At 60.9% G+C, this 27,472-nt stretch overlaps 1 protein-coding gene across 2 annotated transcripts; it reads right to left on the bottom strand.

Moving 5' to 3' along the window:
- Positions 1–552: 552 nt before the first annotated feature.
- Positions 553–27,325, bottom strand: TJAP1 (tight junction associated protein 1). 2 transcript variants are annotated; one of them, XM_056126035.1, is made up of 10 exons: positions 27,263–27,325; positions 6,630–6,726; positions 5,880–5,997; positions 4,990–5,018; positions 4,198–4,359; positions 3,328–3,394; positions 3,102–3,131; positions 2,429–2,536; positions 2,265–2,348; positions 553–1,689 (listed from the first exon to the last, which is right to left on the bottom strand). In XM_056126035.1, the coding sequence occupies exons 3-10, from the start codon at positions 5,976–5,978 to the stop codon at positions 568–570; spliced, it is 1,701 nt and encodes a 566-aa protein (XP_055982010.1). In that variant the 5' UTR covers positions 5,979–5,997; positions 6,630–6,726; positions 27,263–27,325; the 3' UTR covers positions 553–567. The 2 variants fall into 2 exon arrangements, with proteins under 2 accessions (XP_055982010.1, XP_055982011.1); XM_056126036.1 differs by lacking the exons at positions 3,102–3,131; positions 27,263–27,325 and having other exon boundaries at positions 6,630–6,851.
- Between the last annotated feature and the right edge of the window lie 147 nt (positions 27,326–27,472).

Below are 27,472 nucleotides of genomic sequence, written 5' to 3' on the forward strand. Positions count from 1 at the left end.
GCCCGCAGCCGAGCCAGGTTCGATGCCCAGCACCGCAGGGTTCCCCCACCCTGCCCAGTCACCAGGGGCGACTCCGAATCAATTTTGACATGGCCCCAAACCCAAACCAAACCCACAGATTGAGTCGTACAGGTAAAATAGTTTTATTTCATTTTAAAATAGTCATTGATGTGAAAATTTCCCCAAATCTGGGAGTAACAGTCTAGAGCCGAGCAGGAGAGGAGGCCGGGCCTTCTGGGGGACTGCGTGAGGCCCGCGAGGTGCCCCCTCCACTCCCTTCCAGCGGGAGGAAGGAAGCGCCAAGGAGAGCCCTGAGTCGACGCCTCCCACTCCCCCAGGGCCACCCCAGGCCCCCGAAGGCCACAGCACGGGCACAGGTGTCAGGGAGGGGGAACACGTGGGAAATACAAACTGGAGGTCAATGACCCCCCCAAAAGAAACAAACAGGAGACCCCCACAGAAACGCGTGGCTGAGAGGGGAGGTGAACACTGATGCTGCCGTGGGCCGGCGTGGAGCGGGAGGGGCAGGCCAAGGGGTCAGCGAGCGCGCGCACGCGGCCGCGAGCACTAGTTGAGCAGGTTGCCCTGCTCCTGGGCCTGGGTCAGGCTGTCCTTGCGGTGCAGGTGGTGCACGCCCATCCTTTTGGGGCTGCGCGGGCGGCGGCTGGAGCCGGGGCGCAGCCAGGCCGGGGTGTCAGCAGGGGCGGCACCCGGGCCCTGGTCAGCGTCCCCGCGCCCGTCACTGGCCAGCAGGCTCTGGCGCTCCTCCTCGGGGCTCACGGGCAGGTTCAGCTCCTCCGCGTCGTCCTCCCCGGGGAGGCCGGGGGCCGGGGTCTGTGTCCGCGGCGAAAGCCCCGTCCCGGGGGGCGGGGGAGCCGCGTCCACCCCCGCGTCCACCCCCTCGTCCCCGGCGGCAGGGCCGAGGGCGAAGTGGCGCTGCAGCTCGGGAAGCGCGTCCCGGCCGAAGGCGGTGCGCTGGGCCAGGGCGGCCGGCGGCGGGGCGCGGTCCACAAAGGCGCGCTGCCAGCTGGCCAGCAGGTCCTCCTCGGAGCTGGCCGAGCTGGCCGGCGCGCTGAGCGCGGCAGGGCCGGGGCTGGGCTGGTGGTGGGGCGAGGACTGGGCCGAGGCGGGGCCGCTGCTGGGCCCCGGGCCGGGCCGGGCCTGCTCCGCGCCGTCGCCCACCAGGCTCAGGGAGATGGCCTGGCGCGTGGCGTAAGTGCAGTTGGGCAGCGGGCTGTTGCGGGGGACGCGCACCTTCTCCTCGGAGAACTCGATCACCTTGCGGCCGGGGTACAGCGGGTGCGGCGGGGTCGGGGTCGGGTAGGGGCTCAGCTTCTCACAGGCGGGCACGGGCAGCTCCTCCTCCGAGGACCCCGCGGCGGGGCCCAGGGACCGGCACTCCCCATTGGGCTGGGGGGCGGGGCTGCCGGGGGCGGGGGGCGAGGCTGGGTCCCCCGGGGCGCCCCCGCTCATGTCCACGTGCACAAAGACGTCCTCGGCCAAGGGCTGCCCCGCGCTGCCCGACTGGGCCGAGTTGAGCAGCAGCGACTCGGGCTTCTCCAGCACCCGGGCAATGACCGACGTGGGCACCACGGCCCCCGGGGCCGGGCTGCTGGCGGGGCCCGGGCTGGCCGCCTCCTGGCCCGTGTGCAGATGCTTCCGGACCATGTCCTGCAGCTCGCAGGGCAGCTGCGGGGAAGGAGCAGGGGAGAGACGGGAAGGCGCCCGCCTGAGCGAGCCTGGCTCGGCCCCCCACAGTCCCGCACCCCCCTCTCCTGCCTGGCACCACGCGAGTGGCAGAGTGGCAGGGTGCAGCCACCTCCGCTCCCGGCAGCCCGCACTCAGAACGTGAAGCTTTCGAGGAACACAACCAGGGTCTGAATTCAGACGCAAGTCCAGGGGCGTGTGTGAGCACATGTGGACCCCCCTTCCCCCACCCACAGGGGCTCCTGCTAGGACCAGGCAGTGCCCAGTGCCAGGGCACACCCCAAGCCCCAGGGATCTAGAGCTCAGTCCGGTGGCAAGGGGCTCGGATGGGTCTAGTGCGCCCCTCACTGTGGCTGCCCCTTCATCCTGAAGCCTCTCCCTGTCCCTGACCAGCAGGACCCACGTCCCTGAGATGAACCCCAGCCTCCAGTGTGGCATCTGAGGGGCCCCGGGGAGGGGGAGGGGGGACAGCAGCGCAGAAAGAGGAGCTGCGGGCAGCAGGGTGGAGACATGCAAAGGGCTAGGCGGAGCCCCGGGGGCTGGCGGGGGCCACTCACATCGGCGAACTTGTGGTTCCGGAAGTGGGACTTGTTGCACTTGAGCAGCTGCACGGCCAGGTTGCAGTCCAGCCGGTACCGCTCCTGCGGACACAGACCTGGTCAGAGGCGGGCCCCGCCCCGGGGAGCAGGGCTGGGCCAGGAGGGTCCCCCCGGGGACACACATTGAGCTCCTCCAGTTTGTTGATGGTGTTCCTGGCGTCCAGCAGCTTGTTCGTCAGCTCCACAATCTCCCAGTCCAGTGTCTTCCGGTCCATCTCCGCCTTCTTGATCTGGGGCAGGAGACCCGTGGTGAGCGGTCACCGCCCTGGCTGGCCTGCCCACCCCCTCTGCCGCCGCCCCAGCCCCCAAGACACAGGAAGCTACAGGTGCTCGGGCAGCCAAGGCGGATGGAGCAGAGACAGACGGACAGACAGAAGGAGACCAGACACCTCCCCTGCTCTCCTGGATGGCTCGGGGGTGGTCTGCGCAGGCCCTGTGGCCACTGGGCGCAGCCAGGGCGGGGCCCCACCTCAGGAACACGAGGGCTCCAGGTCCCAAGTCCCTGAGGGCTGTCACCGCATCCCCAGGCCCTGAGATCAAACAGGGCAGATGGGCAGGGGAGGGGGCAACTGGGACGGGCTCCGGCTGGGCAGGGAGGGGCTGCAGGCCACAGCCCTCTCGCCCGGCGGGGAGGGGAGGGGACACCCATCTGCCCAAGGCCAGGGCGGGCTCGCTCCCCTGCTGCCGTCCCCCAGGAGGGGGGCACTGACCACAGGAGGGAGAGGACAGGAGTGGGCAAGAGCCAGGGCCCCGGCGGCCGGGGCAAGGGAGAGAACACACACACTCGGACGCAACTGCAAAGATCCAGCTGTGGCTAAGAGAGGCCTGAGGGGCACAGCAGCGACGCGGCAGCGGGGGGACGAGGAGAGAAGAGAAACAGTGTGAGCGTTAGGACGGCTCCCGGCACAGACACGGCGTCCCGCCCGCGGCCGCCCGGCCCGCCCCCGCCCGCGCCCCCGCCTGCCCTGCCAGCCGAGCCGGCGGGCCCAGCTCGGCGCCAGCCGCGCCGCCTCCCCGTTACCAGCGTGTGCAGCTTGTCCTCGAGCTCCTGGTTGGTGCGCTGCGAAGCCGTGTAGCTGTTCTGCAGCCTGCAGGGGGGGAGGGGAAAGGCGGGCCTGGGTCCACAGACTGCTCCCCCTGTTCCCGCGGGGAACCGGACGCGTGACCTGCCACCCGAGTCTCACCCCCACCCCACAACCCGCCGTTCCCGCTCTATTTGCAGCCCATACCACATGCGCTCAGGAGCCACCAAGCTCCGTGCTGGGCAGACACCCTGGCACAGCAGAACACAAGTGCAAAGCATGTGCTCTGCCCACGGAGCTCTCCAGTCCCGGATCTTGTTATTAGGGGTATTTTTTTTGGGGGGGGGGATGTTGGTTTGTTTTGCGGGCCACACCCAGAGAGGCACTCCTGTCTCCTATGCTCAGGGCGGCGCTTGAAGGACCACATGGGATACCAGGGACGGAACCCGGGTCACCTGCACGCAAGGCAAGTGCCCTCCCCGCTGGCCCCATCATTTATTAGTTTTGGGGTTATGTTTGTCTGTTTGCGGGGGCCAAACACAGTGGAGCTCAGGGATCACTCCTGGGGGGGGGGGGGGCTCTGGGGACGGAACCCAGGTTGGCTCTGCAAGGCTCCGGCCCAGTGTTCCCCAATCAATGTTCCCCAAGCTTTCTCCGACCACGGCCACTTTCTGGAACCTGTTTCCTCTCTGTGGCTCTGTCCCCTGGTTGGCACCCGTCTCTCCGATGGGATTTCCCCTGGGGCCCCCCTGGAATATCTTGGGGTGCTCAGACTGCAGAATGCTGCTTGCAGGCCCCACCGATCCCCTGCCAGAACCGTTCTCCCCAGGGCGCGGGGAGGCACGTGGTGTCCAGCCGCCACAACGCACCTGCGGAACTTGTCCTTGAACTTGTCCAGCTCCTCTCGGCTCTGGCCCAGCTCCAGCTGCAGGCAGTCCTGCCCGATCTCCAGCTCGCGCTCCAGGGCCTCGGTGCGCCTGGTGGCGGAGGCCAGGCGCCGGCGGAGCTCCTCGTTCTCCTGCTGCAAGAGCCTGGTGGGGCCGGGGCAAGGGCAGGGGTCAAGGGCCAAGGTCAAGGTCAAGGGTCGTCAGAGAGCCAGGGCAGCCTGGAAGGCCCGGTGGGGCTCGGGAAGGAGGGAGATTTGCCGGGTCTCAGCCCGAGTCCTGAGCACTCGGCCCGGGGCGGGGAGGGCTGGGGGGGAGGGCTGGGGACACCGGCGGCGGTGGCGAGCGCCACTTTGCTGGAGGAAAAGGCAGGACAGGGGTGGGGGGAGCCCCCGCTGTGGCTCTGGTTTCCGGCACATTCCGGCTTCTCCATTATTAATCCCCTGGAAACCCGGCCCCAGAGCTCCCTCATCGGAGGCCTCCAGGGGAACAAAGGGCTGCAGTGCAGTGGCGGACACCAGCGGCCCGGAGCCAGGGAGAGACAGCTCGGCAGGGCCGGGCCCTTCAGAGCCAACCCCCTCCGAGCTGCCGCGTTGTTCCCTCAGTGTCCCGGAACAAACCTCTTATCCAGAAAGAATATTCGCAACACCAAGCCTCCGCTCCGCGTGCCCAAAATACCCTACCCTGAAATTTAGCTCTTCCTAATCCAGGGAAAGTCCACAGATAGCTCCAGCCACGCCCGCCCAAGCTGAGGCGTCTTGTCACGCGGACACTCACCTCATCCTCTCCGCGTCGGTCAGGGACTCCTGCACACAGAAGAACACGGCGTGAGGAGAGGCCCTGCGCCCGGCGCCTGCCTGGCCCACCTCCCAGAGAACCTGGGCACGCCTGACGCCTGCTGGGCGGAGGCACGGAGGAAGGTCCACACAGGCCTCGAACCCTCGCCCTGGCCACTGGCCGCCCACTCCCTGCGCCGGGCACACAGCCCGCGAGGGGCTGCAGAGGCTTCCGAGGCAGGGGGAGCGGAGGGGAGACGCCCAGCTCCCACGGGGCCTACGGCCTGAGCGTCCAAGAGGCTCCCGAGCCCCGACACCTTCACCGTGCAGGGGCCGGAACTCAGCCCTCAAGGGCAGAGCGGGCACACGGCGGGCAAGGGAGGCTGAGCTGACCGTCCCAAGGGCTGCTGCCTGTGTACCAGGCCGGGCCTGGCAAAGTGAGGGAGGGCCGGGAGCCTACCAACCCTCCCACCTCAGGCATTGGGACTTCCCCCACTGTGCCAAGTCCAAGCAGGGCCAGCCAAGCTGGCCTTTCACACAGACTGACCCCACTGGGGCTCTGGGCCACTGAAGCTCCAGTCTGTGCCCTGCTCCAGGCATCACTGTGTCGGGGGACCCAACGTGCCTCGGCTCCTCCACTGAGGAAGCTGGGGACCCCGAGCTCTCGGAGGAACAAGGACAGTGGGCGGGGGCCAGGCCGGGGGGTCGGGGGCTGCCCTCTGACAGAGGCGTGCCTGGAGCCCGCGCGTCACGACCCCCTGGCATGGGGTCGGCACTCTCTCGCCATCCCCACGGGCAACGGCCAGGCCAGGAGACCCCACGCCTGGATCCCAGGCACTCCTCTGAAGACCAGCGCCGCTTCCAGCAGGAGGCAGACCGCGGCCCACTGACCTCTTGCTCGAGCCGGGCCCCAAGAACTTCCGGCCGTAACTCCCGGTGCTCGGGCGGAGCCTTGCGGTAGGGCTTCTTCGCAGGGGCCGCGCTGCTCATGCTGGGGGCGCTGCTCCGGCTGCGGACAGGAGGTGAGGCAGGAGGGGCTCAGAGGGGAGGGAGGGGCCGGGGGCCGGGGCGGGGGGGCTGCCACGCAGCAGACAGCCTGGGCCATGATGGAGTCAGGGTAGAGCTAGGACCAGCGGGTGGAGGGGAAGGGGCGAGACCTGTGGGCAGAAGCACAAGGCGCCAGGGCCAGGGCACTGGGCAGGGGCACAGGACGCCAGGGCCAGGCCACTGGGCATTGGGCCTCGACCCAGGGTCTACAGGGCTCAGGTCTTCACCTCAGCAGGAAGCCCGCTCAGGGGTATCTGTCCACCCTGACCTGGGGACAGGACATGTGGCTGCTGTGAAGGCGGTGGACGGGCTAAGGGTCTGCAGGGAATGTACCATGAACCTTAGTGGGACAAGCAAGGGGGTCACTCAGCGGGGCCCTGGGTCCCAGCAAGCCCCAGCATGGCCCTCCACCCCCATGACCATGATGAGCCCGCAGCTTTCCGGGGGGGTGGGGGGGACCTGCCCCTCACATGGGGCAGCCGTGCTGGCCTCCATCCCGTTTTCCACCCGGGGGACCACCTGCCCGTTCGCCTGCTGCCCGCCAGCCTCCCCAGGGGACAGGCGGGTGGCGGCGCCGCCTGATCAGGGACATACCGCGTGCCTGTCGGCAGCTCTCAGGGTTCCGCTGTCCGGGAGTCAGCCCTCGGCTCTCGCATCCCACAGCCCCTCCACTTCCTCTCGCCAACAGTTCCTGAAACCCGAGAAGGGGAGAAAGTGGAAACCCGGTGTCCACTGCCTGTCCATCAGCGCTGAAGGCCAGTCTGCCCCCAGGGGACCTGGATGGCCTCTGCGGAGAGCCAGGCTGGAAGCGAAGGCCAGTCGCGCTCCGTCTGCTCCTGTCCCCTGCCCTGATCCCAGTCCACTCACCGCTCAGCCTCCCCGGCACCTGGAAGCACCCGAGACCCCAGGGAAGCTCAGGCTGCGGGGGGGGCGGGGGGGGTGAGCAGAGTCCCCAGAAGATGCTGCGAAGACCGACAGCTCCTGGCCCTGTGTCCAGAAGGAACCCCCAGACCGCATCAGCACTGGATGGCGGTTCACTGCAGCCGGCAGTGCAGGGTGGTTCCGGGAGAGAGATCCCCAGCCGGGCCGGTGTCGGGCAATGACGGCTCTGATCACGGCTCTGATCACGGCGACTCTGCCCCCCACTCCCCCCAATCCCCACCCCAGACACCTGGCAAATGTCGGGAAGCATTTTGGTCGGGCCATCGCAGCAGGGGGCTGCACTGTCACGTGTGGGACCCGCTGGGCCCCTGTGGAGGCCCGAGGGGGGTCCTGGCCCGTTCCTTCCTCACAGAGGCAGACCTGGGGGTGGGCCGTGTCCCCCAGGCCTGGCTGCAGTAAGCCGGGCGGCAGCAGGAGGGCAGCAGCCTCCACGGGGACCGCAGTCACCTCAGGTGGCTTTCCGGGGCGCGCACCTGGGGGTGGGGGCTGGCGGGCTCCTGCCTGTGCTCCCGCAGCTGGTCTGTCGGGACATGCCTCAGCCCTGACACGCGTCACATTCCAGCAGGGCCCCGGGCGGGAAGCAGGAGCGGCCTCCCTCTGTCTGGGCAGCCTGCTCCCTGGAAGCCGGGCGGGGACGTGGCCACGAGCCGCCAACGTCCGCCCCTTTGATGGGGAGGCAGAACGTGTCCCCACAGGGCACCGGCAGCGTGCTGGGCCCCGCTGACTCCCTGCGCAGGAATCCGGGCGGGCGGGCCTGTAAGGACAGCACATTCCTGAGCTGTCACCCCCACAGGTCCCTGGGGTCACCGCTGCAGGGCCCTCCGGGCGTCTGGGCCCGTGGGCCCAAGTGTGGGGGTGGGCAGGGGACGGAAGAGGGGCAGAGAGGCAGAGACGGGAGTACGAGCTACTCAGCTGACCCCTGAACAGAAACCGGCCCAGGTCCCTTCCCCTGGCCCCGTCAGCTGCAGGCACCGGGGTGTCCCCGCCCTCTCCTGTCCGTCCTTCCCTGGCTCTGCCTGCCCAGGGCCACACTCCTCAGGACACTCCGGAAGTGGTCGTGCCCATAGGAGAGCAGCCTGGCACCTCTCTGACCTACGGCACCAACACGTGGCGCCCAGCAAGGGAAACCACGCCCATCGGGGGGGACAGAAGACAGTGCTTCTCAGGAGACAGTCACCGGGAGCCTGCAGAGTCAACTCCAGGCCACAGGGGGGACACTCTGCCACTCCCTGCCTGTGACCACAAATACCAGGGCGGACAGGACCTTGCTCCACCCCGGCATTAACAGAGCCGGGCCACTGAGGCCCGCCGTGCCAGGCTGACCTGAGCATGAGGGGTCATCCAAGACTGATGCCCAGCCCCAGAGGGTTCCCAGAGCACTGCCAGGAGGGATCCCCGAGCACTGCCTGGAGGGATCCACGAGCACTGCCTGGAGGGATCCGCGAGCACTGCCTGGAGGGACCCCTGAGCACTGTCTGGAGGGTTCCACCTGAAGGGATCCCCGAGCACCAAGGCTGAGATTGCTGAGAAAGTAACGGCCCAGGGGTGGTAGGGAACAAACGCATCCTCCGCAGGACGCCTGGCCCCCAAGCTGGGACGGGGGTGGGGGAACAGCAGGCAGGCCCGTGACCACTGCCATCTCCAGGGGCACATCTCCTGCCCGCAAGGCTCCCAGGTTGTCTCTGAGCGTTGGAGCCCAGGGACACCCAGCCCTGTGCAGAGAGGAGGCGGCCTCCGGGAAAACAGCTGGACCGCCTAGAACAGGCTGCACAGGACCCCTCTGGCCTCTGGACACCTAGCAGGCTCAAGTGGCCGGCAAGAAAATGGGTTTTCCCGCAGGTCGACAGGGAGAGGCGCACCTCTCTGCTGCAGGAACAGCTGCAGGAAGCGTCCGGCTGCTGAATGCGCCGCCCAGGAAGGCAGCAAGCCGGGCCCACTGCCCTCCCTTCACAGCCCTCCGTCCCTGAGTCCCGCCCCCCCCGCCCCCTTCTGCGGGGTTCATCTACCCTCTGCGAAAGGGGTTCCGAGGGGGAGACCCCTCCCTGGGCCGCTGGGGCAGGAGAGCTGCCGAAGTGCTGTGTTGCAATCTGCCGGTCGGCCCCAGCCCCGGCTGCCTGTCAACGCCTGCCCCGTCTTAAGCACCTTCTCCTGATCACGGCCCATGGGGCACGATTAGCTGCCTCCAGAGAACAAAGTCTACGCGCGTCAGAAATGGAACTCGGCACGCGGAGCGCCGGGAATCTGCTCGGCAGCTGAGCACGGAGCCGAGACGAAGGAGCGGCATGTGCCGGGCGCTGGCCGCGGGGCCGGTCCCCGGAGGGTCCCTCGGTCTGCCAGGGATCCCACCAACTCCCCGGTGTGGCTGCGGCAAGGCGGGTGTGGGTCACCAGGCGCCCCCACCAGGCCAGGGGTCCCTGCTGCCACAGACAGGGAGGAGCGGGGCCAGGAGGAACCTCCCAGACTCCAGATTCTCTCACTCACCTCACCCCTCCTGCCAGCACTCGCCACAGGGGACAAAAGCACCGAGGAGCCAGCGCCTCCTCGCACTTCCTTCCGCCCAGGCAGAGGGCAAAGGCCAGGGTGCAGGAAGGAAGGGCGGGTCAGGCCGCGACTCTCCCCGTGGAGGCCATGGAGGCGCAGCGCCTCGCCAGGGCAGGGACAGCTGGACCCGAGCGGCCGGGAAGCAGGGAGGCTGCCCCGGCTTATCTCGGCACCAACGTCCCCTCCAGCTCCCCCGTTCGGCACTGCTCCCTCGTTCCACTGGCCCCAGCGCAGCTGCCAAGGCTCGGAGCCCAACTCCCACATCACCCACACCCTAAGAAATGCAGCCCCGAGGGGTTAGACGTGTGTGACACCCCGAGTCTGATCTCCCCCACTGAAAGAAAAAAATTATCTGAATTCATTCTGTCGTTTAGGGCTAAGGGGACGGCTTACGTGCTTCGCAAGCAGAAGTCCTGGGTTTAAGTCCTGGCCATGAAGGGCCACCTAGCACCACCCTTGAGTACCACCAGGACTGCCCCTGGCCACCCCTCCCGCCCCCCCAAAAAAAGAAAGTATGGCCCCAGGGACTGGTGCAGTAATACAGCAGGGCACCTACCGTGCAGGCGGCCGAACACATTTGATCCCTGGCACCACAGAGGGTGGCCGAGTGCAGAGTCGGGAGTCAGCCCCGAGCACTGCCAGGCTGGCACCAGCAGTTCATCTGGACTCCAACCACTCCCAAACCTTTCTGCTCCCGGTGGTCACCAACTCAAGAAAGAGCCCCTGTGTGGGGTCCTTAACTCAGACAACATCACTGAATCCCTCCTTCGCCATTTCACTAATACACGTTAGCTATCCAAGTTAGTGACCACTGCCGCCCCTCAGAGCCTGGCAGGACATCAATAAACCCAGAACCCAGCCCCTCCTGGAGGCCTGAGCAACTGTGAGGACATGGTCTGATCACAGGGGTTTGGCGCCGGCCTAGCGGGTCACAGCCCGGAGCCCACAGGATGCAGCCCAGAGCCCGCGGGGACAGCCCAGACCCTACAGGGCACAGCACTGCCCTACAGGTCTGGCTGCTCGCAAGCTGGGAGATCCAGGTTCTGCCTCCCACCGAGCTCGAAAACACAAACTACCCGCTGCGAGGCCAGCCAAGGAACAAAGCGACCCTGGAAGACTCCAGCCCACCGCACTCACAATGGCTTTTTTCCTGACGATCAGTGAACAGTGCCAGCCCTCGCCCGCCAAGAGTCCTGTTGCGGGGAGCCAGGCCTCACTGGCCCCCCCACCGCCCGCAGGTCCCCCTCCTGGCGTGCAGCTGCTTCTGAGCTCCAGGAGCAAAGCCCGCAGCGGACCTGGGCACGTGGCAGGCGGGCAGGCAGCAGCCCGGGGGGGGGGGGGGGGGCGCAAGATGCCAGCGTGCCCACGCCAGCCCTGCCTGCCACCCACTGGCAGGTTCAGCCTCAGCCTCTTCGGACAAGGTGCCCACACCCCAGCCTGGCCTCCTACCTGCTCCCCATGGAACAGACGGGCAGGTTTTTAGACGCCAGACCAGAGGGGACCTCTCCCGCCGGGGGACCCTGAGGAACCAGTGCTGGTGACCCGCGTGTGCGTTCCCGGCGACCCACCTTAGCGAGCGCCTGTGGCGATCCCCCTGGCCTCTGAGCCAAGCAGACACGGGAAGCCCGGTGACGTGAGCCACGCAAACCAAACACCAAACCGTCCCCTCAGCCGGGCAGGCCGGGCCCCAAAAAAGCACAGCCAGCGGTCAGCGTCAGTGCCCCGCACCCCTGCCTAAGGAGGACCAAGGAGGGCTGGCCTGGGCAAGGCCTCCACTCTGGTCCCTCGGGGGCCCCTCGTGGGATCAGCCACCACGCCCGTCCAGCTGGCCAGCTCCCGGCCCATCCACAGGCCCCTCTGCCCTCCCCCACGGACACGTCCACTCCGCACTGGGCGCGGCCGAGCAGGGAGAGCCCCGGCAGCCGCGAGACCTGTGGGGCCCAAGCGATCAGCCCGCCCTGCAGGCCGCGCCCCGTCCTGCCCGGGCCCGCGCGAGGGATGCGGGGGCCGCCTGCGTGCGGGAGGCAGCTTGCTGGCTGGCACCAGAGGCCGCGCCCTGCGTGGGCCCGTGGTGGGGTCCCAGGCCAGGTCCTCGCCCTCTGGCCCCGCCCCGCGCCCTTCCCCAGCTCTGCCGGCTCCAACCCACAGACGTGCCAGCCCCCACCAGGGTCTCCTCAGCCTCCACCCCTCCAAGGACAGCCTTGCTCCTCTTCACCCTGATGAAAGAGTAACCGGGATACCTTTCCTCGATGACGGAGGGAGGAGGGGAGCTGACCGCACGGAGGGGCCCCTTCCCGCTCACACAGCCAGAGCCGTGCGGTGACAGGGATGGTCACAGTGACCAGAGGGACGGGGTGATCTCCCCATCTCCCCTCCTCCCAGGCTGGCAGTCGGCTAACGCAGCTCTGGGCCTCGGGGGCGGGAGAGGCGGACACAGCCGAGGGAGGAGGGGGCAGCTGGGCTCCCAAAGGCTGGTTAGCAGGGGGCTGCGGGGGCCGGGTCAGACTCCCGAGGTGAGTGTCCTGCCCTGCACCCGCTGGCGCACACAGCGTGGCCTGGGAGCAGAGAAAGCAGAGGGAAGGCCGAGGAGTGGGGTGCCTGCGAGCCCACGGGCGTGTCCCCCTACCCCCCAAACAAACCAGACAGGCGAGATGCGGTGCCCCTGCTCTTGGTCCCTGGGAGCACGGATCTCTGGTGGGCAGCTGGTGAGGGCAGCTGTGGGGGAGGGGCCGCCCCCGCCGAAGGCTCCCTGAGAAAGGACGCCCAGAGGCGGCCCCGGCCGACAGCAGTGACTGCCACAAGGGCGCCATGGAAAGCCCAGGACAATGGGGCAGTGTGTGACCTGGCCGCCAGCGGGGCCGCGGAGGGCAGGGGTGGCCCGATGCCACCTTCAGTGGCTGCAGGACCGGGGCTGGCTCGACCGAGGCACCGCCACGGGGCCAGGACAGAGGCTGTGCGTGCGGTGGCCGCACTCCCAGATGTGAGCGAGCCGGGCTCCGAGACAGAGGCTGGCATTGCCACTCAGTCTTCCCAGGAATAACAGAAAACACTTCCCAGAAGCTTCCAGAACTCCCTAGGGGAAAGTGGCCTACTCTGACTCGGAGCTCTCAGCAAACGCAGTCACAGTGATAGGGTGCTAGAGACCCCCGCGGGAAGCGAGGTAGGATACTATTGCCAACACCGCTGGCGCTCAGTGGGGCAGGAGAAGGCTGCAGATGAGCAGACACCAGGCGGAGAAGAGGGAAAGAGTCCAGCCGGGCCCAGGAGGGATCTTGGGCGAGGGTTAACTCAGGCAGGGAAAGTCCCCAAAGGCGTTCCAAGACCATCCTTCCTTGGTCGCCAGATGCAGAGCCCAAAAGGGTCTCAGCAGATTCTCCCCGCAGCTTCTGCTCTGTCCCGGAGACTGAAAGGCAGGGGCAGGAAACGGAACTCGACCGAGCAACGGCTCTGAGAATCCCACCCCAGCACGGCCAGGCAGGGCCCCCAAACAGAAGTATGGCCCCTGTCGGGGTACTTCCCGAATCCTCATACCCAGAAAACCCATGCCACAGGCACCAGCTGAGACTGGCTTGCTTTCAAAAGGCAGAGCAGCAAGTCACCTGGCTATTTCCAGGCCTCAGAATCCAGGGGCTCTCTCTGGACTGCAGCAGAGGCGGAGAAACCAGGTCATGGGCATGGAAGTGCGGCTGTCCACAACGCGCTCACACTCCTCCCGCTTCCTAGTCAAAGGCACGCCAGACGATTCCATGGCAGAGTGCAAAGCCTCAGAGGGCTGGAGAAACAGGGCAGAAGGTGGCTGCATCAGCCGCAACGCTGGCTGACGTCCCCAGAGCCATGCGATGGTCCCCTGAGCACTGCCAGGTGGGCCCCAGTCCGCCCCCCAAAAAGCCCTCAGCAAACCCAGGTGCTGCTGCAGTGACACCCTCTAGAACTCACCTCCCAGCCTCCCTCCCAAGAAGCCAGCCCCGAGGAGCCCATCTGGCGTTGGGCAGGAGCCTGGAACAAACAGAACCTTCGACGGCACAGCTCCAACCCAGGGCAGAACTGGCAAGCTGAAGAGCCGTGTGTGTGACTGCTGGCTTCACTGTCAGGAGCTGCATGGTAAGGAGTGTCTACAAGTGTCATTCTCAGGGGCAGGGATCTAGGACAGAGGTGAAGGCTGTGCCCAGCTGGATCTCAGCACCCCATGTGGCTCTCACCCGAGTCCCGCTAGGGGCCATTCCCCCCAACCCCGCCCCCATACCAATGAATATCATTCACAGAAACGTCACTGGACAAGGAAGAAAAAAATGATTCCAGGGCCGGGGAGAGAGTTCAGCAATAACGAGCAGGACTGAGTTCAAACCCAGCACGCACGGCCTCCTGAGCCACGGGGGGTGTAGAGCTGTGGGCCCCCACACTGCAGGGCCCGGGCAGCACCGCGTCCAAACATTCCTAGTCCAGTCCAGTGAGGAAGGATTCAATCCAGCACGCTATGTGGTTCCCCAGAGCCCTGCCAGAAATGTGATCCCTGAGCACAGAGCCAAGAGTAAGCCCTGAGCACTGTCAGATGTGGCCCCAAAGCCAAAACCAAACAATAGTCCAGTTCACTGGGCTGAGTATCACTGGAAACAGCACCCAGGGCCAGAGTGATAGAATAGCCGGGAGGGCATTTGCCTTGCATGCAGCCGACCTGGGTTCGATTCCTGACATTCCATATGGTCCCCTGAGCAGTACCAGGAGTAATTCCTTGAGTGCAAAGCCAGGAGTAACCCCTGTGCATCGCCAGGTGTGGCCCAAAAAGAAAAAACAAAACAAAACAAAACCCAGCACCCAGTCCCTCTAAACACTTGAACGGAAGCCCCCAACCGAGCCCCTGACAAAAACAGAGAGGCAGTCAGGGATCTAGGTGCCTGCGTGCTAGGAATCGACCTCTGTTCAATCCCTGGCACCACATCCTCAGGCTGGACCTCGAACGGCAGCCCTACCCTGCCCAAACTAGAAGGGGTCAAGGTTCCAGGGACCTCCCTCCCCCAGCCATAAGAAAAAAAGAGGAGGAAATTATTACAAGGAAACAACTCAAGGGTAACAGTTTCCTATCTTTAGGGCTAGGCCTGAGACAAAGTGGGGTTCAAGAGAGGAAAAAAGAATGCCTTTGTACTTTTGAAAATGTTGTCTTTTCTCAGAAGTTTAAGTTGCCGTGTTTTGGGGAGGGGTTGGGACTACTTTCATACCTGGGCTCCCAGCAATGCTCAGGGGACCACTCAGTGCCAGGGAGCCAACAGTGACAGCCACGTACAAGAACTCAACCCCTGTACTCTCTCTGGCCCAGAGCTGCATGATTAATACTTTACCCAAGGGCACATATTATGGTTATGATGAAACCATCCAGCCCCACCCATCCCAGTGCCACTGTGCTTCCCCATCCTGGAAGCATATTCCCGCCACCAGGTCTGCTCTCATCCTTGTAGACTTCTCTGACAGACAGGCTGAGGGACTCGCCCAAACCCACGAGAACCAGGATCGGAGTGTTTCCTACGCCAGCCTAAGAAACTATCTTTAAAGAGCCAGAGGAGGGGCTGGAGCAATAGCACAGCGGGTAGGGCGTTTGCTTTGCACGCGGCCGACCCGGGTTCGATTCCCAGCATCCCATATGGTCCCCCAAGCACCGCCAGGAATGATTCCTGAGTGCAAAGCCAGGAGTAAACCCGAGCATCGCCGGGTATGACCCAAAAAGCAAAAAATAAATAAATAAAGAGCCAGAGGAGAGGCTAGGGCTATGATACAGCAGGGAGGGCGTTTGCCTTGCACCCAGCATCCCGGGTTCAATCCTCGTTTTCCCACATTGTCCCCAGAGCACCGTCAGGAATAATTCCTGAGTGCAGAGCCAGGAGTAAGCCCTGAGCATCACCAGGGGTGGCCCAAAGAACAGAATGTAAATAAATTAAGAGGCAATTCTGCCCCACACCAAGACCCTTCCAGGCTGGCTTCCTGGTGATGGTGCAGGGTTGGTGCCTACTGCAGGGCAAGTGGCTCTCTGCGGGCTCCTGAGTGGCCTGAGCACAAAGGGTCTCCCCCCCCCCCCCCCGTCGGGCCATGCCCTTCACAGACGCCAGAGTCACCTTGTCGGCAGCTGTGGCTGATGGCAACAAAGACGAGGTCCCACCCCTTCACCGTGGTCAGCACCCAGACCTTTGGAGCCCCAAAGGACACAGCACTACCTAGTCCGACGGCTCTCCCAAGCTCCCCTCCAATCTCCTTACCAGATAACGCAGCTTTTCTCTCCAGCCAGGAGGCCCTTGGTAATGAGATGTAACCACAGTGCACACCCCACGCCAGGGAGAGGGGAGCGCTGGAGAGACGCCTTCGCGCCACTTCCGGCTCTTGGTTTCCAGACCTGGATTCCACTCCTCTGGCGAGACTGTGCGTGGAACACACCCAGAGGGACCTGTGAGAGCACTTGGGAGGCGAGCTGACCACACCGGGCACAAAATGGAGCTTAGGTGTAACAGGATGTCAGCGGCCAGATGATAATTAAGCAAGAAAATGGACAGGTGCAGAGTTCATGGCCTCTTCCAACCCTTCCTGCTGGCTTAGGGGTGTCAGCAGAACGCAAAGAAGGCTGAAAAGGAAGAAAGAGCAAACACTCCGCAGGGCTCCTTCCAGAGCCCGGGGAAGGGAGATGATGGAGCAGGCGGGAAAAGCCGGAACGTGAGCAGAGCCGGTGCCAGGCACTGCCCTCCCTGAGACCACTGGGGGCTTGACCCCTGACCCCACAGAGGGCCCCTCCAAAAAAGTGTCAGAAAGACCCAGCACTTCCTGTTCCTTCCACCATCTCTTTGCTTTTCCTCTCTCCTCTCCTTCTGCAAGAAGGAAGTTGATCTTGGTGGTTCCAGCCAATGCAGTAAACAGGAAACAATTATCAAAGTGACAAATCCCCTCCTTTTTTTTTGGGGGGGGGGGGGGTTAGGAGCCACAGCTGGTTATGCTCAGGGGGTCACTCTGGGCTCTGCGCTCAGGAATTGTTCCTGGAGGTGCTACGAAGGTGCCTATGAGAGCAAGGGAAGCCGGGACCTAACCTGTGCAAGTTGCCCAAGGCAAGCATTTTATCTGCTGTACCATCTCTCTAGCCCCTCAAACCCTTTTTTTTTTCTTTTTGGGTCACACCCTGCGAAGCACAAGGGTTACTCCTGGTTCTGTGCTCAGGAATTACCCCTGGCGGTGCTCCGGGGACCATATGGGATGCTGGGAATCGAACCCGAGTTGGCCGCGTGCAAGGCAAACGCCCTACCCGCTGTGCTATTGCTCCAGCCCCTCAAACCCATTTTTCTAAAGGGAACCATAAAACTACTACTACATACCATGTACCAAACTGGCCAGCAGAATCACACATTTGGTTCTGACACTTTCATTCATTTCTCTTTGTATTGTGTAGTACCTCCAAATTCAAACTGAGAAAGGGAGGGGCTAGCTGTAGTGTATCAAATAATCGCAATAATATATAACAATAAAAAAATATTAAAAATACGGTCCTCCTGTTGTTCATCGATTTGCTTGAGCGGGTCCAGTAACGTCTCCATTGTGAGATTTATTGTTAACTGTGTTTAGCATATCAAATACGTCACGGGTATCTTGCCAGGCTTTGCCATGCGGGCGAGATACTCTCGGTAGCTTGCCGGGCTCTCTGAGGGGGTGGAGGAATCGAACCTGGCTTGGCTGGGCCGCCTGCGCACAAGGCAAACGCCCTACCGCTGTGCTATCGCTCCAGCCCATTAAAAATACAAGCTGCTATAAATGTTAAAAGTGGCCATTTGGGGGTTTGAAAAAGAAAGAGGTGAAGGCGATCAAGCACCGAGGGATCATTTCAGCACCCTCACTCAAGCCTGGAAGCGTCAGAGATACTAAGCTCCCACTGGCAGAGACGCTTCCCTCGGAAACTCAGGGCTGGAGAGTGCAGAGGCCCCTTTGGACAGAGCACACAGCCGACCAGGGTCTGATCCCTGGTATTCCAGAAGGTCCTTAGGCCCCTGCAGGTGTGATCCCCAAGCAGAGAGCCAGGAGAAAAGTGCTGAGCAGCCACCAGGTGTGCCCCCCCACACACACAAACGAATAAAAACAGAAAAAGTTCCAAAGATTTTGCCAAGTCGCCCGTGAATGCTCCACCGGGAGGGAAGGCTGGGCCGGGTCACCCGTAACCAGGACTACTCAGCACTGGGGGGCCCGATGCCCCTAAGACCAGGACCCTCCGGAGCTTGAGAGTGAGAAGCCCCTCTCAGGAGAGGCAGACGGGCCACTCACCCCACAGCGCAGCGAGCAAGACTGGCCGGGACAAGGGGCACTGAGCAGGGAAGACACTACCCCCTGCAGAGCCCACAGACGGGCCTTGCTCTCCTCACCGGTCTTGGTCTTTGGCACCGACGGGGCGTGAGGATCATCGAGGGGCAGTGGGCTTCTGAAAACAAACTCCTGTAGCGTCTGGCTGGGGCAGGAACCCCGGGTCCTACCTCTGCAACGCCACTGAAACAAAGACCTGAGGAAGGACAGACCCACTGCCACCAGCTCCCCGTCCAGGCAGCACCCAAACTAAGCACCCCCAGAAACAGGGGCCAAGAAGTCCGAGCTCCATGTGTGGATGTGTTCCAGCAGCCTTACCCCGACACTCTTCGGGCTCTAACGCACCCCACCCATCACTGTCTCCTGCTCTGTTTACCAACCCACCCGCACCCGTCGCGATCCACCAAAGGACTCACTGCACACGGGAGCAGCGGGGAAGTCCCCGGAGCCTCCTTGGGTTAGGGCGAGTTCAGCGGGCGGGGGCGCAGGCACTGGAGGCCGGGCACCCAAGTCCCAGCCCCAGGCCAAAAACCAAACCCCACCCGCCGGAGAGAAACCTCCTTCTAGACAGACCACTCACCGGGCACCTCCCAGGTCACTGTGTTTGTTTTGGGGGAAACTGACACCTTGGGGTACTGGGGAGAGCTACTCCTAGTTCAGTGCTCACATTACTCAGGGCATCCTGTGGTGCCAGGGATGAACCCGAACTTCCTGCATGTAAAGCATGTGCTCCCCGCCCAGTCTCGCTGCTTTTATTATCCGTCACAAGGAGACTCAATCTTATTCCACCTCAAAAATGCTCATGGCGCCTTGCAGAAATCAGACAGCTTGGCTTGCTCTGCAAGGCCAGTTTCTCCCTTCAACATGCATCTCCCTTGTTTATCGTCTTCTCTGCTAACTATATCCATGACAGAGAAGCCGGTATTCTCTCCCACACCTGTACTTCTCTCTTCCTCTCCCCTCGTATCTTTCTAAAAAGCTCAATAAAAACTATCTGGCTTGGCCAAAGCAAAAGTCTGGTGTGCTTTGAATGTGGCCAACCCAGGTTCAATCTTCGGCATCCTGTATGGTCCCCTAAGCATCATCGAGAGTAATTGCTGAGCACAGAGCCAGGAGTAAGCCCTGAGCATTGCCAGATTTGGCCCCCAAACAACAACAAATAACTGCAAAGCTTATTCCAGCTTGAATAAAAGGAAGTCTTTTCTTTCTTCTCTTTTCTGAAGTAACTGTATTGTAAGTTTTAACATGTGTCACTGAAAATAAATATGACCCCTCTATCACAAACGACTCACATGGCCCCCACCCAGACCCCTAACAAAGCATTATCTACCAAGTTTCCCAAAATGGTCTTCACTCATTAAACATGTACAGAGCCAGAGAGATAAGAGAGGGGAAACCCTTGTTCAATCCCAGCACTACATGTGGTCCTGAGCACCCCAGGAGTGATCCCTAAGTTCAGAGCCAGGAGTAAATCCTGAGTACCACCCAAGGAGCAAATCCTGAATATCACTGAGTATGTCCCCCCCCCAAAAAAAAAAACACACACACACACAAAAAATAGCAAACTAAAAGCCATACAGCATGCAAATAGCAGTCAGGGTTTGAACCAGGCCTGCTGAGCTCCAAAATCAGACACTATACCATGTTCGAGCCAGTCCATCCATCTCCGTCCACCCTCCCTCCCTAAGCCCCACCCCGCACCCCATGATCTGCTACACAGGGAGTTCACGGAAAGAGCCACAGTCAACAATTCACAGCACTACGAGGCAGTGTCAGAACTGTGGCTTAAGGCCACGGGGGGGCCCAGAGGAGGCAGGAAGCAGGAGTATCCTTTTCTGAGGAGGTGACCAAGGAGCTGGGTCTTAGGGACACAGTCTCGGAGACAGAGCAGAGCACTCTGTGGGGTAAAGTGCCCAAGCAAAAGCGAGCACATGCTCAGGAGGTCGGGGGGGATTCAGGGCCCGCGAGCTGAGCAGGCTTTCCTGCACCTGGGGAAACTCAAAGCATTTCTCAGAGAAGACACAGTGCTTTTGGTAGAAAAACTCAGTGGGGGTGCGGGTGGGGAGGTGGGAATGGTGGAGTCTAGGACGACAGCTGGAGGTGCCCAGGGTTCAGGGGACCATAAGGGGTGCTAGGGATTGAACCCAGGGGAGCCACATGCAAGGCAAGCCCTACCCGCTGCACTCACTCTCCAGTCCATGGGAAATCATCTTTGCAACGCACGGAAGGGAGACTGTGGTAGGAAGACCTTGCCCACCGCATTTCACTCTTCCAGTATGAACAGTCCATCATAAAGCCCCTAGTGTGCGGCCCGCTCTTCCGTACACGCAGAATGCCACAGGGGACAAGGCCAGTCCCTGTGCTCAGGGCACGCAGGGTTTCCTGAGGATCAGGCGATGGTAACACAGTGTCACCACAGAAATAAGCGCAAGAGCAGGGCCCCGAAGGGTGCAGGAAGGCGCAGGGAGGGAGGGAGGGGGCAGCGCTCCAGAGAACCACCACAGCACCTGCAGAGGCCAGTGCCAGCAAGGATGAAGGCAGGGCGCTGCCAAGAGGCTGTCAGGGGAGGACTGCAGGCGTGGTTGTGCCGGAGGGTCCTAGGCCCTCGGCAACGGGGCGCGGGTGAAGGGCCGAGATCAGTACATGACACAGGAGTAAGGAGTGCTATGGGAAAAAAATTTTTTATTTCAGTTAACAACAGAAAGGAAAATAATAAAGGGGCAAGAAATCGGCTCAAAATCCATTGGCCTTCAGCTCCGGCTTGAGGACGTCTACCAAAACACAAAGGTACGGTCTCTGGAGATAACACGTCCCGGCACGCTGAGTGGGGCCGTAGCAAGATAGAGTACATAATCCCGCGACAGGAGCTTCTGCAGCACAGGGAGAGGGGGGCAGACCGCAGACACGGGAACACGCACCGGAGCACGGGGCTCAGCTCCGGGCTGCGTCACCATGCGGGGGAGGGGGGGTCAGCCCAGAGTCCTGAGCACCCCATCCCCCACCTCCTAAAATCTATTTGGCTGCCCGGACACCTGGCGCGTGCCTACTCAGGAAGGCGGGTGGAGAGGCAAGAAAACGGGCCCCGAGGGCGTGTTAAATAGACAGGACATGACTCAGAAGGCGGGGAAGAACGAGCCCTAAATCCGGGGCAAAGGAAAGCCGTCCATCAAACCGCCACAGCCTTCAGCCCCGGGCTGCGAGCAGTACAAACCCACTTGCTCGCCTTGCCCGCGTCAAGTGGAGGGTAGTTTATAAAATACTCTTGTCCCCCTTTCTGTGTAGTTGGCTCCGTGCTGGTTTTTTTTAAATGTTTGATTTTGGGGGGAGGTGGGGTCACACCCAGAGGCTCTCAGGGCTTACTCCTGGCCCTGCGCTCAGGGACCACTCTTTGGAGGGGCTCAAACGGAACAAATGGGATGCCAAGGATCAAACTGGGTCAGCTGCAAACCCTGGGGGTGGGACACACACACACACACACACACACAAGGAAGCACCAGACCTGCTGTGCTATCTCTCTGGCCCCACGCTCTATTTTTAAAGGGAAGAGGACATGCAAACTGTGGATGAACAGACTTCAACTGCTCTTGCCAGAAATGAGCCTTATGGGGCTGGCAAGTCAGTAGAGCCCTACGGCGCGTGCCTTGCAGTGGCTGATCTGGTTCGATCCCCTTTTGGCCCCTAGAGTACTGCCAGGAGTGCTCCTAAGCACAGAGCCAGGAGCAAGCCAGGAGCCAGGAGTAAGCAGAGCACAGCCAGGTGTGGCCCAGAAACAAAAACAAAAATGAGCCTGACAGTAATATAACACACACACACACACACACACATACACACACACACCCCTTTTTGCGGCAAGCTGAGTGGATCCTAGGATCAAAAAAAATGGGCCTGACAGTAATACACACACACACACACACAAACACACACACACACCTTTTAGCAGCAAGCTGAGTGGATCCTAGGATCAAAAACAAAAATGGGCCTGACAGTAATACACACACACACACACACACACACACACACACACACACATATACATACCTTTTAGCAGCAAGCTGAGTGGATCCTAGGATCAAAAACAAAAATGGGTCTGACAGTATTTTACACACACACACACACACACACACACACACATATACTCACGCCTTTTTGCGGCAAGCTGAGTGGATCCTAGGATCAAAAAAAATGGGCCTGACAGTAATACACACACACACACACACACACACATACTCACACTTCTTTGTGGCAAGCTGAGTGGATCCTAGGATCAAAAACAAAAATGGGCCGGACAGTAATACACACACACACATATACACTCATGCCTTTTAGCAGCAAGCTGAGTGGATCCTAGGATCAAAAAAAATGGGCCTGACAGTAATACACACACACACACACACACCTTTTAGCAGCAAGCTGAGTGGATCCTAGGATCAAAAACAAAAATGGGCCAGACAGTAATACACACACACACACACACACACACATATACTCACACCTTTTTGTGGCAAGCTGAGTGGATCCTAGGATCATTCTGCAGGCCCATCCCAGGCATAAGGTGTTCTGCTGAATCACAAAAAGAACAGCTCTGGCTACTGGGGCACAAAGAACTCCCTTGGTCATGCCCTTAAGATGTCTGAGGAAGGAGAGCTATGATGAAAAATTCAGCTCCGAAGATGCAACCAGCACCAAAAACATGAAGGGTTATACGAACAATGCAAATCACCATAAGGCATAATTAAAGCACAGCTTCCTAAGGCTAGGAGAGAGAGCTCAGTTCAGCTGAGGGAGTCCAGGGTGTGATCCAAACACCTAGCTAGAAGATGCCTCAACACCATGAAAAACAAAAGCAAGCAAAAATTAGCTTCTTGGGGCTGGAGCCATAGGACAGCAGGGAGGGCACTTGCCTTGCATGCAGCTGACCAAGGTTCCATCCTAACATCCCATATGGTCCCCCAGCACTGCCAGAAGTGATTGCTAAGTGCAGAGGCACGAGTAACCCCCGGGAATCGCCTGGTGAGCGACCCCCGCCCCAAAAAATATTAGCTTCATAACAAGGGCTCAGTTAAGCCCAATCACTCAAGTCAGATGGCCTGGATTCAAATCCCAGTTTTGTTGCTTACTAGCTAGGTTGGCCCTGAACAAACTACTTAACCACTCTGACTTAACAGGGTTCTTTTTTTTTTTTTTTTCCCGTAACACCTGGCTGTGTTCAGGGACCATATGCCAGGAATTGAATCAGGGTCAACTGCAGGCACACAAGCACCTAAACCTCCATACAATCTCTCCGGCCCATCTATGAAATAGGAAGAGTAACACTGCTTCATAGGGTTGTTGAGGGGCTAAATGCACAGTTCAGGGGTTAAGATACACGGGGATGGAACCACATGGTCAACAGCTTAGCTAGGTGCAGCCCGGGAGTCACCCAAACACCGTTGGGTATGGTCCTGGAGGCCCTCAGCCGCCACCATGGATGCCATGGGTTACCCCTCTGCACCACTGGGCCCGAGCGGTTTCTCAGGCCCTCAAGTTAAATGACCAGCCCAGCTGATTGAGAATAACAAGGAAGGGCTTCGAGACCCCTTGACACAGCCTTCAAAATGCCACCCCAGACCAAAAAACTGAACTAGATCATGCATGTAACATGTAACAAGGCAAAAGGACAGGGCTGGGGCAATACAGTACAACAGGTAGGATGTTTGTCTTGCATGCAGTTGACCTGTGTTCAATCCCCAGCATCCCAGATGGTCCTCCAAGCACTGTCAGGAGTGATTCCTAAGCACAGATCCAGGACTAACTCCTGAGCACTGCTGCTGTACCCCCCGTAAACGAGAAAAAACACTGACTTGGGGCTAGAGCGACAGTACAGTGGGTAGGGCATTTGCCTTGCACGCAGCCGACCTGGATTCAATTCCCAGCATCTCATAGGGTTCCCTGAGTACCACCAGGGGTAATTCCTGAGTGCAGAGCCAGGAATAACCCCTGAGCATCGCCAGGTGTGACCCAAAAATCAAAATAAATAAAAGAATACCTACTGTACTCAGTACTATTACTGCCATCACTCAACTCCTGCAGATAATGCTACAGCTCTGCAGCTTCAGAAAATTAATATTTGAGCACCAGCTAAAATAACTTAATGAGCTTTCCTGTGCTTTGGGGTCATTTCTGACAGTACTGAGGAACCATGGGGGTACCGGGGATCAAATGCAGGCCTCCCCCAATCAAAACATGTGATCCAGTCTTCAGAGCTATTTCCTGACCCATTCCACCACCTTAAAAAAAAAAAAAGACTTATTAGTTTACAACATTCCAGAATCTCTGGGGTACAGCAGAAGCTACGCGTACAGGCTTTCCTCACGTCCACCACCAGAGTTCCAGGGCTGTTCCACCACCAAGGGGAAATTATTTCCACATGCAAAGTCTCTATCCAAAAGCTGTGCCGCAGAACAGAGAGGTAACTCGGAGCTCTGCATGTGGGAGGCCCAAGCTCCATCCTGCCAAGCGCCAGCCACCGGGTGTGGCCTGAAGACAAACAAAAAATCTCACCTCTCTGACATCAGGACAGTGGCTGGTGTACACGGCCAACAGGAAACAGAAATTAGTGCCCGATCTGAGGAGCATATTAACTAATCCAGAGTGTTGGGCCCTGTTCTAAACACATCGATGTCTCAACTTAACCCTCCCGACCACCCTGAGATATTCTTAACTCCATTCCCATTTAGGTGACAAAGAACACAGAGTGTGGCACATGGCCGCGCCTCAAGGATTTGCAGGAAGCAGTTGGCTCCCCGAGTCACTGCCCTCACGCCCATGTGTACTATCCACACTGCCTTCACCTACTGCACAAACTGGCCTGAGAGAAGGTTCTCTAGCTCCTAAACATCAGGTCAGTTAAATAGCATCAGTTCTTGAAGATTTTTTTTTTGGCCACACCCGGGAATGCTTGGGGATTACTCCTGGCTCAGTGGTCAGGGGTTACTCCTAGCAGGGGGACCACATAGGTTGCTGGGGACTGAACCTGGGTTGGCTGTGTGCAAGGCAAGCGGCCCTGATCAGAATACCATTCTACAAGTGTTCTCTCTGGAGCATTTGGGGAAATGCAGCTAAGTGCAGGAAATGAATGTGAGGCATTCTAGATCAAACTAATCTTACTAGCCAATCATGGTGCAGAGGCTGGTCCTGAAACTTGCTTCCCTCTCTTTGACTGGGCAAAACCACCCACTTACTGGCCCTGGAGCTCCAGACCTTGTCCATGTTCTTGACTATCTCAAATCATGCTCTGTTTACCTAGTGGGGAAAAATTCTTTTAGAAATGTGGCTTGCGGGGGCTGGAGAGATAGCACAGCGGGGCAGGCCGGGTAGGGCATTTGCCTCGCACGCGGCCAACCCGGGTTCAATTCCCAGCATCCCATATGGTCCCCTGAGCACCGCCAGGAGTGATTTCTGAGTGCAGAGCCAGGAGTAACTCCTGTGCATCGCCAGGTGTGACCCAAAAAGAAAAAAAAATAATAATAAATGTGGCTTGCGGAGGTTGGAGCGATAGTACAATTGATAGGGCATTTGCCTTGCATGCAATCAACCTCAGTTCAATCTCTGGCAACCCATATTGTCCCCCAAGCTCTGCCAGGAGTAATTCCTGAGTGCAAAGCCAGGAGTAACCCCTGAGCATTGCTGGGTGTGAGCGCCCCCAAACCAAATAATAAATAAATGTGGCTTAGGCCAAGGAGAACTCAAAGGGCTGGAGCACACACAGGAAGCTCTGGATGTGCACTCCAACACTGCCTCATTCACTCCCCCACCTTGCACCAGCAGGGATAATACTGGGAGCCCCTAGCACTCCTGAGCTCCAGCACTGAACCACCTGACCTGACCGGCACAGCCAGGCTCACCTGCACCCGAAGTGGATCCTGGATGCCCTGAGCATAGTCGTGAGGGCCACAAAGGGGGATGGCTGGAAGGGCTGGAGAGATTAGCACATAAGGCCTTGCATGTGGTCAACCCAGGCTGGATTCCCAGCATCCCATATGGTCCCATGAGCACCGCCAGGAATAATTTCTGAGTGCAGAGCCAGGAGAAACCCCCTGAGTGTCACTGGATGTGGCCCAAACAATCAGTATCAAGATCATCCTGTTGTTCGTCAATTGCCTCCAGCAGGCACCAATAATGTCTAATGTCTCCTTCTTCCTAGCCCTGAGATTTTCAAAGAGCCATATTCAATGCTCTTTCAGGGTTGGGAGAATGAGATCTATCACTGTTGTTGGCCCAAACAACCCCACACAATGATTCCTGAGCGCAGAGCCAGGAGTAAACCCTGAGCACCGCTGTGTAGCCCAACCCACCACTACACTGATTTTATGGGGGAGGAACAAGTCAATCTCCCAGAAAAGCTACTTCAGTTCTTTCCTTCCACCGCCACAGTGTCCCCAGACCATACAGCAACTGTCACATGCCAGGAGCGGGAAGCAACTGTATCTATGGCCCCAGAGTGGTACCCAGTCAGCATCACCTCTTGCAAGAAGCCAGACGGGCTCTCTTCCCTTTAGCCCCACCACGTCTTCCCCCTTTTTCTCACTCTCCCACCCACCAATCCACACTCCCACGGGGACAGTGATGAACCCTCAAGCCAGAAAGAGCAAAAAAGCAGTAACAAGCTCCCAAAGTGGATTCAGGAGGTGGTGGGATCAGAGAGGGACACGCTCAGGGAGCTCCATGGGGGAATTCGCCTTCTCGGAGTAGAAAGATCCTGCACTCTCTTGGCATGCAGACGAGCTGGGGTTGATCCCTGGCACCACACATGGTTCCCAGCCCAGCTCAGCCGGGAGGGAGCCCCAACAGGGCTAGGGGCTCCCCACCACCATCACCTCCTTCCTCCAAAAAGTGTTCTTTTTTCCCCCTAGCCGTCCCACCAGGTGTCATACACAGAATCTTCACTTCAACCAAGAAGCCCAAGGATGGGATGGGGACGGGGAGGGGGATCCGGAGGCCCGGAGGAGGCTGCTTGGAGGAGCGCGCCAGGCCCGTGGCCACGTGGGCGCGCACGGACGAAGGCGCGCGGCGCCCCGTCCCGCACCGCGTCCGTCCCCGGCTGCACGAGCGCCGGGAGCCCCGGCAGGCACGCCCCGCGTCTGCGCCCGCCTGGCCTGGCCTGGCCTGGGGGCCGCCTTACCCGCCGGGCCGGGCCGGGCCGGGCCGCCGCTCCTCGTCCTCGCGGCAGGCGCTTCCACTCCCGGGCTCCCCGCGTCCTCGGCCGACACCGGGGCCGCCGCCGCTCTGCGGGGCGGGTGCGCCAAGGCCGGAGGGCCGCGTCCACCACGGCCGGCCCCCTCCGCACCCGGCCCCCCGCGGCCCCGCACCGCCGCCGCCGCCCCTCCCGAGCGCGGGCGCCCGCCGGGCCCCGCCCGAGCCCCCGGCCCCACTACTTCAAGCCCGCGACAAACTTTCCGCCGCTGCCCGCCGCTCTCAGGCCGCCATCTTGCCGCGGGGCAGGCCGGGTAGTGGCCACGGCCGCGGGAATCCCCACGCGCCGGGCGCCGCGCGTCACCGGGGCGTGGCCGCCTGGTGGGCGGGGCCGGACTGGACGGGGCGGGGCCTCCCGGTGGGCGGGGCCGGGCTGGCTGCGGCGGGACCGGACTGGTTGGGGGCGGGGC

This window comes from Sorex fumeus, unplaced genomic scaffold (genome assembly GCF_029834395.1).
Source record: "Sorex fumeus unplaced genomic scaffold, SorFum_2.1 ptg000061l, whole genome shotgun sequence".
In the NCBI taxonomy this organism is placed as follows: domain Eukaryota; kingdom Metazoa; phylum Chordata; class Mammalia; order Eulipotyphla; family Soricidae; genus Sorex; species Sorex fumeus.